The sequence below is a fragment of the Nematolebias whitei genome, chromosome 5, assembly GCF_014905685.2.
Source record: "Nematolebias whitei isolate Nwh7 chromosome 5, NemWhi1, whole genome shotgun sequence".
NCBI lineage: Eukaryota > Metazoa > Chordata > Actinopteri > Cyprinodontiformes > Rivulidae > Nematolebias > Nematolebias whitei.
In genome coordinates this window covers 1639196-1651673 of record NC_056502.1, presented here as the reverse complement: position 1 = coordinate 1651673, position 12478 = coordinate 1639196, and the positions used below count along the sequence as shown (strand labels likewise).

The 12478-nt window shown below is 50.0% G+C and overlaps 2 protein-coding genes across 2 annotated transcripts in view; one reads left to right on the top strand and one right to left on the bottom strand.

Annotated features, from left to right (window-relative positions):
• pik3r4 (phosphoinositide-3-kinase, regulatory subunit 4) overlaps window positions 1-4855 on the bottom strand; it is an 18774-nt gene extending 13919 nt beyond the window's left edge. The window contains exons 1-11 of the mRNA XM_037676054.1: window positions 4761-4855; window positions 3230-3962; window positions 2928-3061; window positions 2615-2825; window positions 2103-2492; window positions 1892-2026; window positions 1258-1479; window positions 1013-1186; window positions 778-923; window positions 503-706; window positions 218-419 (exon numbers count right to left, since the gene is read on the bottom strand). Of these exons, the coding sequence (XP_037531982.1) occupies window positions 218-419; window positions 503-706; window positions 778-923; window positions 1013-1186; window positions 1258-1479; window positions 1892-2026; window positions 2103-2492; window positions 2615-2825; window positions 2928-3061; window positions 3230-3947 (2536 nt within the window). The 5' untranslated portion in view covers window positions 3948-3962; window positions 4761-4855. The remainder of the gene's footprint in view (window positions 1-217; window positions 420-502; window positions 707-777; window positions 924-1012; window positions 1187-1257; window positions 1480-1891; window positions 2027-2102; window positions 2493-2614; window positions 2826-2927; window positions 3062-3229; window positions 3963-4760) is intronic.
• A 189-nt stretch (window positions 4856-5044) lies between these two features.
• Window positions 5045-12478, top strand: part of atp2c1 (ATPase secretory pathway Ca2+ transporting 1) — a 39462-nt gene continuing 32028 nt past the window's right edge. The window contains exons 1-3 of the mRNA XM_037676055.1: window positions 5045-5147; window positions 11510-11614; window positions 11839-11955. Coding sequence (XP_037531983.1) covers window positions 5058-5147; window positions 11510-11614; window positions 11839-11955 — 312 coding nt within the window. The 5' untranslated portion in view covers window positions 5045-5057. The remainder of the gene's footprint in view (window positions 5148-11509; window positions 11615-11838; window positions 11956-12478) is intronic.

Here is a 12478-nt window from a genome sequence, read left to right as displayed (position 1 = left end):
ATTAATGTTTCTGTTAAATTATTATTTTATAAATTAATGTTTCTGTTCAGTGCCTGAGACGACTTCTGTTGTGACTTGGAGCTTCAGAAATAAACTGAACACGTCTGAGTGACCTCTGACCTTTGTAGTCCTGATGATGTTGGTGCACAAGGACTAAACAAGTCGCACATACCTGGACAGGTGTGTGTGTTTGTGTGCGTGCGTGCACGCTGCCCACCTCTCTTGTCGTCGGCCTCAGCTTTGGGCTTGACGAGGTCCACCTGTCGTCCGGTGATGCCGAGCGTGGCCAAGTCGATGACCCCGGTCTGTGCCCCGTCTCCCAGGTGACCCTGGTCCCCCATGTTGGCTTTGGCCTTGTTGGACTTCAGCATGAAGTCTCTGAGCGCCAGCAGCTTGTCCTCCTCTGCCTCCGTCATGCCCTGAACACCCAACAGGAAACATGAAGTTGGGCACAACGAGCAGAACCCGTCCCCACCCAGGACTCTGGACCCAGAGGACTGACCTGAGACAGCAGTTTCTTCAGGAGCTGAGCAACGGCCGGGTCGTCGGGAGTCGGACACTCGGGGATGGAGCCGGCCCTCTTCTTCTGCCGCAGCAGCAGGTGTCTGAAGAGGCTGCCGATGTCTTTGGAGCGCAGCGCGTAGTCAAAGATGGAGCGGCTCACCGGCTCCTTCAGGACGCTCAGCAGGACCAGCTCCTTATCGATCTGAGGGGATGGAGCGGCGCTGAAGACGGGTGAGGACGGAAGGGGTGAGGACCATGAAGGTGAGCACCTACCTGGATGATGGGCTGCGTGACAAACGGGTTCAGGTGGGGCATCAGCTTGCAGTAGATGTCGGCCACGTTCAGGTTCTGTGCGACCACCGTGATGAAGCCCACGGCCCCGTAACGGATCCACAGGTTGGGGTGGCACAGGAACGGAGCTACGGCAAGCACAGAGGGACACATGAACCACAGGGGATCGTTCAGGATTCAGCCTCCGCGCCTCACGGTGGAAGACGTGTGAGCTCACCGATGTCTCCGACGAACTCGTAGATGTGAGGCTTCTGCAGCAGCCCCAGCTGGCACATGCAGGTGAGAGCGTTCAGAGCTTTGTAGATGACGAACTCCTCGGTGTCGCTCAGCCCCTGCTGCAGGAGGGGCTTCAAGATGGAGGAGCTCTGCCAGCCCACGTACGCAGCCACGCCTTCAACACAAACACCGTCACACCGCTGCTTGAGCCCGAGAGGCGACACGGAGCGCGGGGCGGCTTCTTACCCACGATGCTGTCGAAGAAGGCGCCCCGCAGGTGCCAGTCGTTCTTATCGTTCAGGAAGGTGATCATGTGGGAGAGCAGCACGTCGTTGGCCTTCTGCCGGCCGAAGAACACGCAGAGACGCGTGATGCCGTTCTCCATCAGGGACTGTTTGACGATGTTCTCAGAGTCGCTCAGCAGCGTCACCACCTTCTGCTGCACCATCTCGTGCAGCGCCTGCAGCTCTGAGGGAACAACAGTAAAGAAGCTCTGCAGAACCACCCAGCAGAACTCTGCTCTGAACCAAGACACGGTTCTGTTCAGAGATCCCACAGGAAAACTCCTCACTGCAAACACAACTCATCAAACGGTTTCATTCTGACTTTGCTCTGGTAGATTTCCAGATGTTTTGACATTTTATTCTGAAATGTGGCTCCACACTCAGAGGTTGAGTCACATGACTGCCCTCCATCAGCTGCAGGGAACCAGGAGCAGACGGAGGAGGCTGAGCTCCATGAAGATAGAACTCAGGATTCAAACTCACCAAACTTCTTCAGGAGCGAGAAGTTTACCATTTCCTCCTGACCTGAGTGCTGCTCTCAACCAACCTGAGCTGAAACACGTCCCACCACACCACGGAGTCAGAGCTGTCCGTACCGGAGTCGTAGTTCTCGTTGGGGTGGTTGGTTTCCTCGGCATCTTCTCCGCTCAGGTCCTGCTCCGTGTTCACGTTGTTCTCCTGGACCAGCTCCAGGAAGCGCAGCGCGCTCTCTGCCAGGTGGGCGATGTTCTCTGAGCATCAACACAAAGATGTGAGGTGAGCAGCAGCTGATGAGACGAGGTCAGAACAGGTCCCACACTTCCTGACCTGCGTACGCCAGCCTGACGATGGTGGCGTCGTCCTGAGCCAGGTGGGCGATGCCCGGCAAGATGTACTCTGGGTAGATGTTCACGTCGTTCCTTGGCACCTCCTTCACCAGCGCCAGCACCTTGGTCAGAGTGCGGACGGCCTGCGCACGCACGCGGGGCACGGGGTCGTTGCAGAAGTGCAGCAGGTACGGCGTGATGCGGTCCAGCAGGATGTCCACGCCGAGTCGCGGAGCCAGGTGGAGGACGAGCTCCAACGCTGCCAGCTTGGAGTCACAGGAGTGCAGCGTCTGCAGACAGGAAGTGATGACAGACACCAGCACCACCAGGCCCTGCTCCTCCCTGGAGCTCAGCACGTCATCGTCCTCCTCCTGAGATGAAGAGGCGGAGCCTGAGGAGAGATGGGCTGTCAGTCAACACTGAGGAGGAGCTTTACATGATTTTCATTCTCCCATGAGGTCTGATTTAAATGTTCCCTCTACGGTTCCCCGGGTGTCAGAAGCTCCGCCTCACCTCCCCGCAGGTTGTGCAGAATGTTGTCGAGGTCTTTGCGGATGACCAGCACCCGCTCGTCCGCAGACTGGAAGGTCTCCTTGGCGAACTGAGCCATGTACGGCTGCAGGAAGGTGTAGAAGATGCTGGGGAAGGCTTTCCCTCTCTGCTGCTTAAGATACTCCTCTGCAGTCAGACGCTTCTCAGGCTCCCGCTGAACCATCTGAGCCACCTGAGGAAAACCAGAGAGCTCAGAGCCTCACAAACGTTGAAACACCTGATCACTAGTCCTCAGCAAACACCAGAGATCTGTTTTTATAAACCTGAGGGTTACCAGCTCTCTGATGCTGCGGTCCTCGATCTTCAGCAGGACCTGCTCCGCCTGGAAGTGACCTTTACGATACGCCAGCAGCTGGGACAGATCGAAGAGAGGAACGCCCTCCGTGAACAACTCTGCGATCACACAGCCTGGAAACACAAACGCCGAGTCAGCATGTCGTGTTCTCATTCTTTGAATCAAGAACTAATGACCAGATTTATAAACAGTCCTATGGGCTCAAATAAACTCTTACTGAGACCTAACTCTGCCCAACATGTTTGTCTCAGGCTCTGGGTCCCCTCCAGGTGAGTCTGTACCTGCAGAGAAGATGTCCATGGCCTGCCGGAGCTCTCCTCTGCTCCTCTGGTTGTTATTGGTCAGGTCCACCAGCGGCGTGTTCTGGTCGCTCTCCGTGGTGAACATGCTTCCGTCCACGAACCTCTCGGGGGCGATGTAGCACGTGCGGCGCCGCGACGTGTCAAAAAAGTAGTTGAAGTCTGCGGGATTGTCCTCGGGCAGGTAGGTGGGCTTGAAGCTAGCGAAGTCGGTGAGCAGGACCCAGTTCCAGCTGGTCACCATCACATTCTCCGTCTTGATGTCTCCGTGGCGGACGCCGGCCTTGTGAGCCTGGTCCACGGCATTGAGGATCTGGAAGGCAATCCAGCGCTTCTCCACGTTGTTGAGGAAGGGGCGCGTGCTGATGCGGTCGTACAGGTTGTCCCGGACGTACTGCCGGAAGAGGATGGCAGCTTTCTCCGTCAAGGAGGTTTTCTGGAAGGGCAGGCAGTTCTGGCAGGAGTGCAGCCGGATCTTCAGCTCCTCCAGCTCCTGCTTGTAGGCGGTCAGCGGCAGCGACGGGTCCTGGATGGCGAAGACCTTCACCACCACCAGGCCCTCCCGGTGTTTGGCCCGGGCCACCTTGAAGAAGCGAGTGCTGCCCAGACTTTTATCATACTCGTGGTCGTGGATGTCCGAGAAGTAGCTGTCCACAGAGAGGATCTGAGAGGGGGCGATGCCCGCCAGCTGGTTCCCCATCACGCCTCAGAACGTCTGAGAAAACCAAAAACCAAAGTCACAAATCTCCAAGAACTGCTGATGGACTAGTTTTAAGAATAAGGTTTAAAACTAGTCTTTATTTATATCTTTTAGATTCTGTTCTGTAAAGCCCCCTATGAAGCTTCAGCTACACAACAGACACCTGCAGTAGATCTACGGTCGTCGTCTGAGCTCAAATGTTCTCATTCGTGTATAAAAGAATACAAATCGTTGTGAAGTCGTGTCAGCTGGACTTTGTAAGCTCAGAGTTTCCTGCTGAAAATGGTGGAAACTCCCTTTAATGGTAGATTTGAACCAGAAGGATGTTTCCTCTGCTACAAAGAACAAGACTAAATAAATTAGAAGATCTGGACCTTTTCTTCTAGCATTTTATTCAGATTATCTTTGTTTATCACAGAAGAGGTGAGGAAAAAAGCTGATGGGAAACTGGCTTGCTGTTTCAAGTTCAACAATTTTTAACTAATTTCAGTTAAAATTGTAAACACTTAGTATCGTTAAATCTAAGATTAAATAAAATACAGATTAGATTATAATTTTGGCAGTAAAAATACAACTTCGCTGCTTTTACCAGGCGTGCTGATCACTTGACAGACCAGGTCCAGAAAACACTTCATAATAAAAATGTTGGTTTTCCACACCGAGATGTCCCGCTGGGTGGACAAACAAGATGTGACGCAACCACCATTTCTCACGGCTAACCCTTCAAAACACTGAAAACCATGAGACAAATCCAACACCCCACCGATGTAACGTTCACGGACTGCAGATGTAACGTTCACGGGCTGCTGTTACCTAGCCGCTAACAGCTGCGGTTCCGTCGAGCGGCAGCTAACAGTGTTAGCTCAACACCGTCGAACTTTAACCACTGGGTCCGTCCAACGTTCCTCTTGTCCGGTCCGTCACTGTTAGAATCCACACAACTATTAGCCTGACTTCAGTAAACAACAAGCTAACAGCGGCTTCAGCTGTTGTTATGAATCCGGGTCACAGACACCGGAAGCGCAGTAAAATAAAAAACACTTCCGGCGAGTTAGAGCTGACTGTTTTATTTTGAAGCGTTTTCCGGAAGTGTTGTGACGCCCTACGCTAATGAAGCTAACATGGTGGACTCTGTTCTCTGCTGGAGGAAAGCTCCTCGGTGGGATTTTGCGGAAGATGCTGAAGAAACGGAAGCTGCTGGTAAGACTAACACATTTGGACTTTGTTGCTAGAACGGTACCGGACTAAAAGCCCGAACCGGGCTGGGTTCTGATTAAACTGACGGTTTTCAGCGACGAAAGCTCCGGCGGCGGCCGTGTGTTTGACTAGTTCCTGCCCGAAGTTGAGCTCACGGTGTCGCCTGTTAGCCCGCTGCTGACACCGGGGAGGAGAAGACGGTACCGGTAGTGGTGAGCTGGACCTTCGTGCTGGGTGACGGGGCGGGAAGGTGCTTCTCGGGCGGTGTTTTCACTGCTTGTCCTTGTTTTGTGTCATTGAAGCGGACCGAGGGTCCCACTTTGGGCGAGCTAACGAGCTAACCGATGCTAACAAGTCTGTAAAGATGCTGCAGGTTTCAAGTTGCAGCCCGAGGCCCCGCCCCCATCAGGTGAGCCAGGTGTTTCCGTGGGGAGAAGGGATCACGTTACATCGTGGCTTCGTCAGAACGCGTGATCTGTCACGGTTCTGTACAAACTGAGCAAAATAAAAGCATGTTCTTTTAATTCAACCTTTATTTCTACAGGTTAGTGTCCCTGAGCCTCGAGGACTCATTTACAAGAGACACCTGGTTTAACAAAGAACACGGTTGAGCTTCAGACAACAGACAATCCTATAAAAGCATATAAAATGAAAAGTTAATGGAAGAAATTAAATGCACATGAAACAAAAACAGCTACATTATAAAGTGATGTAGAATATTAAAAAACAGGAACACGTCTGCGTTGGTGTTGCCATGAACTTAACAGTTGTTTAAGTCACTCCGAGAGGTCAAAGGTCGAGAGCTTCAGATCTTTTTACAAGGTGTTCCAGGAAACGGGAGCGGAGTAGATGGACCTTTTTGACAAGTTCTGTGTGCACTGACAGCTAATGATGTCTAACGTATGTTTTTACGTTGTTTTTTTACACAAACTTAAGTTTTAATTTTCTACATTCTCCTTATAATCTAGCTGTTTTTGTTACCTTTTTTTTGCATCTTATTTGTATAAAAAAAAAAAATCTGTATGCCTTTTTATAACTGTCTATTGTTGTCATCACTCTTTGTTTAATCAGGTCTCTTGTAACTGAGTCCTCGAGGCTCAATGGGATTAACCTGTAGAAATAAAGGTGGAATGAACAACAAGTAAACCGTTGAACAACATCACTTCAGCAATGCTGCAAATGAGCACTTACCTGGTTGTAAAGCAGGTTGTGACCCACCAATGAACAACACAACATGAAAACATAAAGAAGTGATGATGTGTGTGTGAACAGTAAAGATGAGTATTTCTTTATTTTGACACAGATTGTTGCATCTTTGTGATTCAGACAGCGTCTTTATTTAATCAGTTTTATTCCTAACCAAGCTTTTGATGGACGTGTGTCACCTGAGACTCAAAGTGAGCCCGGATCAGGTTGATGAGCTCGTACTCTGGGGATCATAACGTCTCTGTCCCGGTCCAAACCCAGCTTTAATTTCACAGAATCCAAACAGGAAGTGATGAGAAATATATGAGGCGGCTGTGGCTGAGTGGTTAGAGCAGTCTTCCTCCAATGGGAGAGCTGGGGGTTCCATTCCACCACTATCCAGTCACATGCTGAAGTGTCCCTGGGCAAGACACTGAACCCCTCGTTGCCTCCGATGTGTGTCCCATCAGAGATCTAGTATAGAGCTGTGTGAATGAGTAAAGGAGGGCACAGATTATGTTGTAAAGAGCTTTGAGTCTCACTAAGATAGAAAGGGACTATAAGTACAGTCCATTTACCACATGAGAGTGAATGAATGAGAAATTAAATTTAACTCTTGGTTTTATGTTATTAAAGCACATTTCGATCGGTAAATGATCAAGATGGAAGCCATGGTTTATTCCTTTATTTCTAAAGTGTATTTTCTTCCACCGTTTACAGAGTTGAATCTTTTAGTCCCAGTGAAGCCAAGGATTGATGTTTGGTGTGGATTATCACAGGCCTCACCTTGTTGTTTACTTCAGGTGTTATTTATGATCCTAACGTGAGAATCTGTGCGAACAGACATGTTGCTAATCTCTGATCGCAGGTTGTTCCTCTGAAAACACATGCTGCACATTCGAATCAATAAATCTGTGTGTGTGTGTGTGTGTGTGTGTGTGTGTGTGTGCGTGCGTGTGTGTGTGTGCGTGCGTGCGTGCGTGTTGACTGAAGGTGGTGGTTGTCTTGCTGGTCAAAAGTTTGGAGGCAGTTTAGCAACAATACGATCTTTTCTTGAAGAACGGGCCGGAGGATGTGAGTAAAGGCTCCCACAGACTCGGGCGGACCTCAGTCCGTGGAGGTCCGTGTGTACTGGATTAGAGTCGAAGTGGACGCCTGCAGGACATTTTCTTGCAACGATCAATGTTTACGACTGCGTATTCGGTGTCGCACAATAAACTGCCTGGTGACAGACTGTTTTGTTTGTGACACCGATGTATTAAATTTCTCTTCGTCGTCCTGATCGGGTTTAATGGGTTTGTCTTGTTTTTTTCCCAAGAGTCAAATGATCTCTTCTTCCTCCTCCGTTGACTCCATGACTGAAATGGTGAGAAATGAAGGAATTTGTCACGAGCTAATTAAAGTCAGGTCCAGCGTGGCTGCCGGAGGGTCTGGAGATTTCCTGGTGGGCTGGTCTGATGTGTGGGCTGCAGGACCAGCGCTCCATGTTTTTAATTTTTAATGTTTATTTTTGGAACTTGTTATTAACGACATATAACAGAACACCGCTGCCGCTTGCTGCCAGCTCTTTTTTCTTTCTTTCTTTTGTGACCTGTCAATCAATCCAGTAGGCGTGTCAACAAATGACCAATCGGAGACCTCAGTTTGTCCTGAAGGTAAACGCCCCTTGCCTGCAGAGCTGGTCTGCAGCCGCTCTGGGTGGACGCTCGAGTATGAAGTGTGAACCGTCTGTGGACAGAGCGCACAGTTTCCATGTGGACTGAGGACCACACGAGTCTGGGAGCCTTTAGGATGAGATCTGAAGTCCACACGCAGCACTACACTGTGTTGTCGTCGGTGGAGGTGCTCCGTGCAGTTCGACGAGCCGTGCACACACTGCGTGTTCCAAGCGCCGACACGTCTGGCTGGTCACAGACCCTCAGAGTTTAACGGATCTGCATCAGTCATTTGTTTAAGTCTCCTGCAGACGGGACTCCCACACCTGAGGGGTCGAAGCCAACCCGCCCCCGTGCTCCTTGGTGCCACGTAGTGGCGTAATGACAGACAAAAGGGTCAGAGAGATGACTTCTCTTCTGTAGGTCTGTCAGATGTTCAGAAGATCCTGTTTGACCCCATTAGTGCGACAGAATCATCTGATGATCTAACAGTTCCTCGCAGAAGAGCTGACCTTACTGGGACCTAGTGTTCATCTGTGCAGAGAAGCAGGTACCTGTTGAACTCCCTCATTAACCGGAGCGTTGGTGTTCAGGTCGAGTCTGTCCCACATCACACTCGGCTGCTGTTGGAAGAAGCTGATTGAATTAAAGGATTGTCGCCTCCTGCCCGGTGGAGACGAACTCCTCTGAGGAGCCGACGTTAAACGCCGTCTTTGTGCCAGACCTTGACACCGCACCAGATAAACCTGTTGTTGCAGCTGCAGATCCATGACCTCATTTCAGCTGAAACGCTGTTCTTCATCCGTTAAACGTCAGAAACCGTCTCTGTTTGTGTGTCGGCACCACTCTGGCCCGTCTTGTGAGTTTAGGAGCGTTTCATACCTGAATGAGGTCAGAGGTCAAGTTCAAGAACTGAAACAGAGAAACATCAGCAAGACGTTCAGAAGCTCTGGAGAACTGTTGATCCAGAACACTTTAACAGATTCCAGAGAAGTTCTGCGTCATTAGAAGTGAAACCTAAAGACCTGAGGACCGGATCAACCACCGCGTCACTTCAGGCCTCACATACTTCAGCTTCAGGAGGAAACTTTAATGAAGGCAGTCATTAAGAGATTCTTTGTTTTGTGTTTGTAGCTTTTGTTTAAGCTCAGCGGAATCCTCCAGCTGGACTGTAAGAAGCCAGCTGATTGGCCGTGTAAACAAAGGTACGGCTGTGAGGAGGTGCAGCAGGGAGGAGGTGTGATTGTTTGACTCCTCAGGATTTGCTGACGGTGTCAGCTCAAAGACCCGTGTTGTATCCGGACTCGTCCTTCATGTTTCTCTGCTCCCGTCACGTCGAGGCATTTTGAAGCCGTCCGTCCCAGAATGTTTGACTTTGGTTCGTTAGTCCGGTGCAAGAAACAAAGTCCAGATGAAGGTCTGCAGCAGGAGGAACTGGAGGCAAGTACCCTGAACTTTACTGCTGACCATCAACCTTTTGTACAGCTGCCACCAGAAACTACCGCAGGACTGAAGCTTTTAAAGGAATCTGCTGTTTAATCTGTGAACGACTCTCTGCTACTACCACACCAGCCTTTAGCTCCAGATCTGTCAAGCTGACGGACAGCAGCTGATGGTTCATGAAAGTCCACTCTGTGGTTCATGAGATATTTTGCTAACAGGGACACGGGCAGAAACCTGATGATGTGGCAGCTTAAAAACAAAGACCGACTTCAATCGCTTTTGGACTGTAACAGTGCGGCGACAGCAGATGTTCAGAGAACAATCAGGTTCATTGTTCTTCAGAGGAACACACCCACATTCTGATCCATTTAACCAAGAACATTCAGAACACACGTTCTCTACTAGAACCTTTCTGTAGAACGTCTCCTCCTCTGAAGAGAACAAACAATCATGGGTCAGAGATAAGGTCTGAAGTGACTCGTTCACGAGTCGACAGAAGGTTCCAACAGATTTTAAGTCCTCGGGTCAAACCAGACTTCAGACGGAGACTTCACAAACCTGGACCTGGTTCTGGTTCTCCTCTTTGGACCTGGTTCTGGTTTTGGATAAAACCGTTTCTGTAAAAGAATAGAAACAAATCATAATTTTCTGCCACTTCTTCTGTGCAGCTTGGCCCGGTACGTAGAGAGGTCATCGTCCGGTCGGTTCTGATAGACTCGGGTTCTGTTCAGGTTGAAGTTGGACCTGTGGCTCGGTGGTTAAAAGTCCAACTGGTGGGATTCCTCTGGTTCATCAAACTGTAAACATTGAACGGAGCTGTAAAATACCAGGATCTGTTCTGCTCTGCTGACCCGGGTCAGGACCGTGGCCCAGTTCTGTCCCTGTAGCTCCCCGCAGCGTTAACTTCTGCGGTTTCAGGATGTGAGAGCAGTTTTTGACGCAGCTAATGAAATGTTCTGACCCGGTTTATAAACTGGGTCCAGGTGGTTCCTTACAGTCCTGACAGAGTGGTGGGGTGATGAATAATAAGCCACTCGAAGGACACGAGAACATTTAACGGGTCAGTACTTGCCGGTCATGAACGGGTTTCACAGCTCAGCGCCTCGTCAGGAGGCTCTGAGCGGACAGTGAGCAGGAAGTGTTTTCATCCTTATCAGCAGGACGACCTCGCCTCTTCCACTCGGAGGCTTCAGGTGTCTGCGGGCTGTTCTGACACAAAACAAAGAACTGACCCCACACACTTCAACACTTAACATCTGCTGTGACAACAAAAAGGTTCTCTCGTGTCATCAGGACCAGTTTCTTTAAGTGAGAAACGTTTCGTCCTCCATCCAGAGGACTTCATCAGTCTGCGGCCTGCCAACCAGACCTGCCCCACAGGTAGACTTCACTGCTGTTTCAAGACGACCAAGCTGACTCCCGCTTGAAACGCACCTGTACCTGTGCAGATCTTACTTACTCACCTTCGAATCCAGTTCAAAATACTCATGTATGTCTACAAATCACTGAACAGTGTTTCTCTCCCCCCCCCCCCCCCCCCATCTCTGATCTGCTACAACCGTATGTCCCACCACGCTCCCTGAGGTCAGCGGACCAGTTGCTCCTCACAGTTCCAGGAACTCGTCTTAAGCGCAGAGGTGACAGGACCTTCTCTGTAGCAGGACCAAGACTTTGGAACGAGTTACCTCTGCTTGTCAGACAGGCCCCCTCCCTCTCGGTTTTCAAGTCCTGTTTAAAAACTCACTACTATTCAGCAGCTTTCAACACCAGATGATCTGTGTTTGATCCTGTATGCTCCACACTGGTTTGTCGTCATTATCTGCATAGTTTTTATGTCTATATTCTGATTTACCTCATTTTGTATTTTGCTTTGTGTGTTACCTGTTGTTCTGTCTGTACAGCACTTTGGTTGGCCTTGTAGCTGTTTTAAGTGCTTTATAAATAAAATGGTATGGTATCTTTTCTGAACCTCCTCCTTCTTCCTGCCTGACGAGGAAAAGTTGGCTCTTGGTGTTTTAGTTGGGCCCGTTTGGACTTCAGCTGGTACCGCTCCGCTCTGACCTGTTGTTTCCTGTGTTGCAGCTTTCCGAGAGCCAGCCCGGCTTTGAAGATGAGAACATGGTCCCAGTACTAACGTCCAGAAAAGCTTCAGAACTCCCAGTTAATGAAGTAGTGTGTGTCCTGCAGGTACGTGTCACCTCAGCTCCTCAGAGACTAATACCTGTCTGAACAGGTGGAACACGCTCAGGAACCTGCCCTTAATTAACTAGAACCTTCTACAGGTGAGCAGGTGTCAGCTCAGGTGGTCCACCTGTTCATGATGTTCTCCTGTTCGGAGGGGTCCTCCTGTTCAGGTGGTTTTTCTGGGTGGAGCTTTAGACCAACCGTTATGGTGTCACCTGCGTTTCCAGGCTGACCTGCAGCGGGGTCTAACCCAGGAGGAGGTGGACCACAGGAGAACGTACCACGGCTGGAACGAGTTCGACATCAGTGAGGACGAGCCACTATGGAAGAAGTACATCTCCCAGGTAACCAGGTTCTTCATCTTGTTCTCAGTGGGGGGGGATGATGATGATGGATCTCAGTTCTGTTCTCAGGCAGGAAGTTCTGTGTTTTGGTTCTTAAACACCACAGTTCTTCCTCTTTGATGGATCCATATCTGGATTGATTTGGTCTGAAGATCCCTCAGTATTTTGGTTTTGATGTGGAGACGAGATGTTTTCTTTGTTCAGATACTGATCACCTTTGGACCATTCCTTGGACCAACACTGTTGTAACGTGTCATGTTAAAATGATCACATGATCATTTTATCAGTAATGCAGTAATCCATCCACATCCTGATGTCCCCAGCATTCAGCCACTGGTTGGAGGTCAGGTGTTTGTTGGAGGTCAGGTGTTTGTTGGAGGTCAGGTGTTTGTTGGAGGTCAGGTGTTTGTTTGAGGTCAGGCGTTGGTTGGAGGTCAGGCGTTGGTTGGAGGTCAGGCGTTGGTTGGAGGTCAGGCGTTGGTTGGAGGTCAGGCGTTGGTTGGAGGTCAGGCGTTGGTTGGAG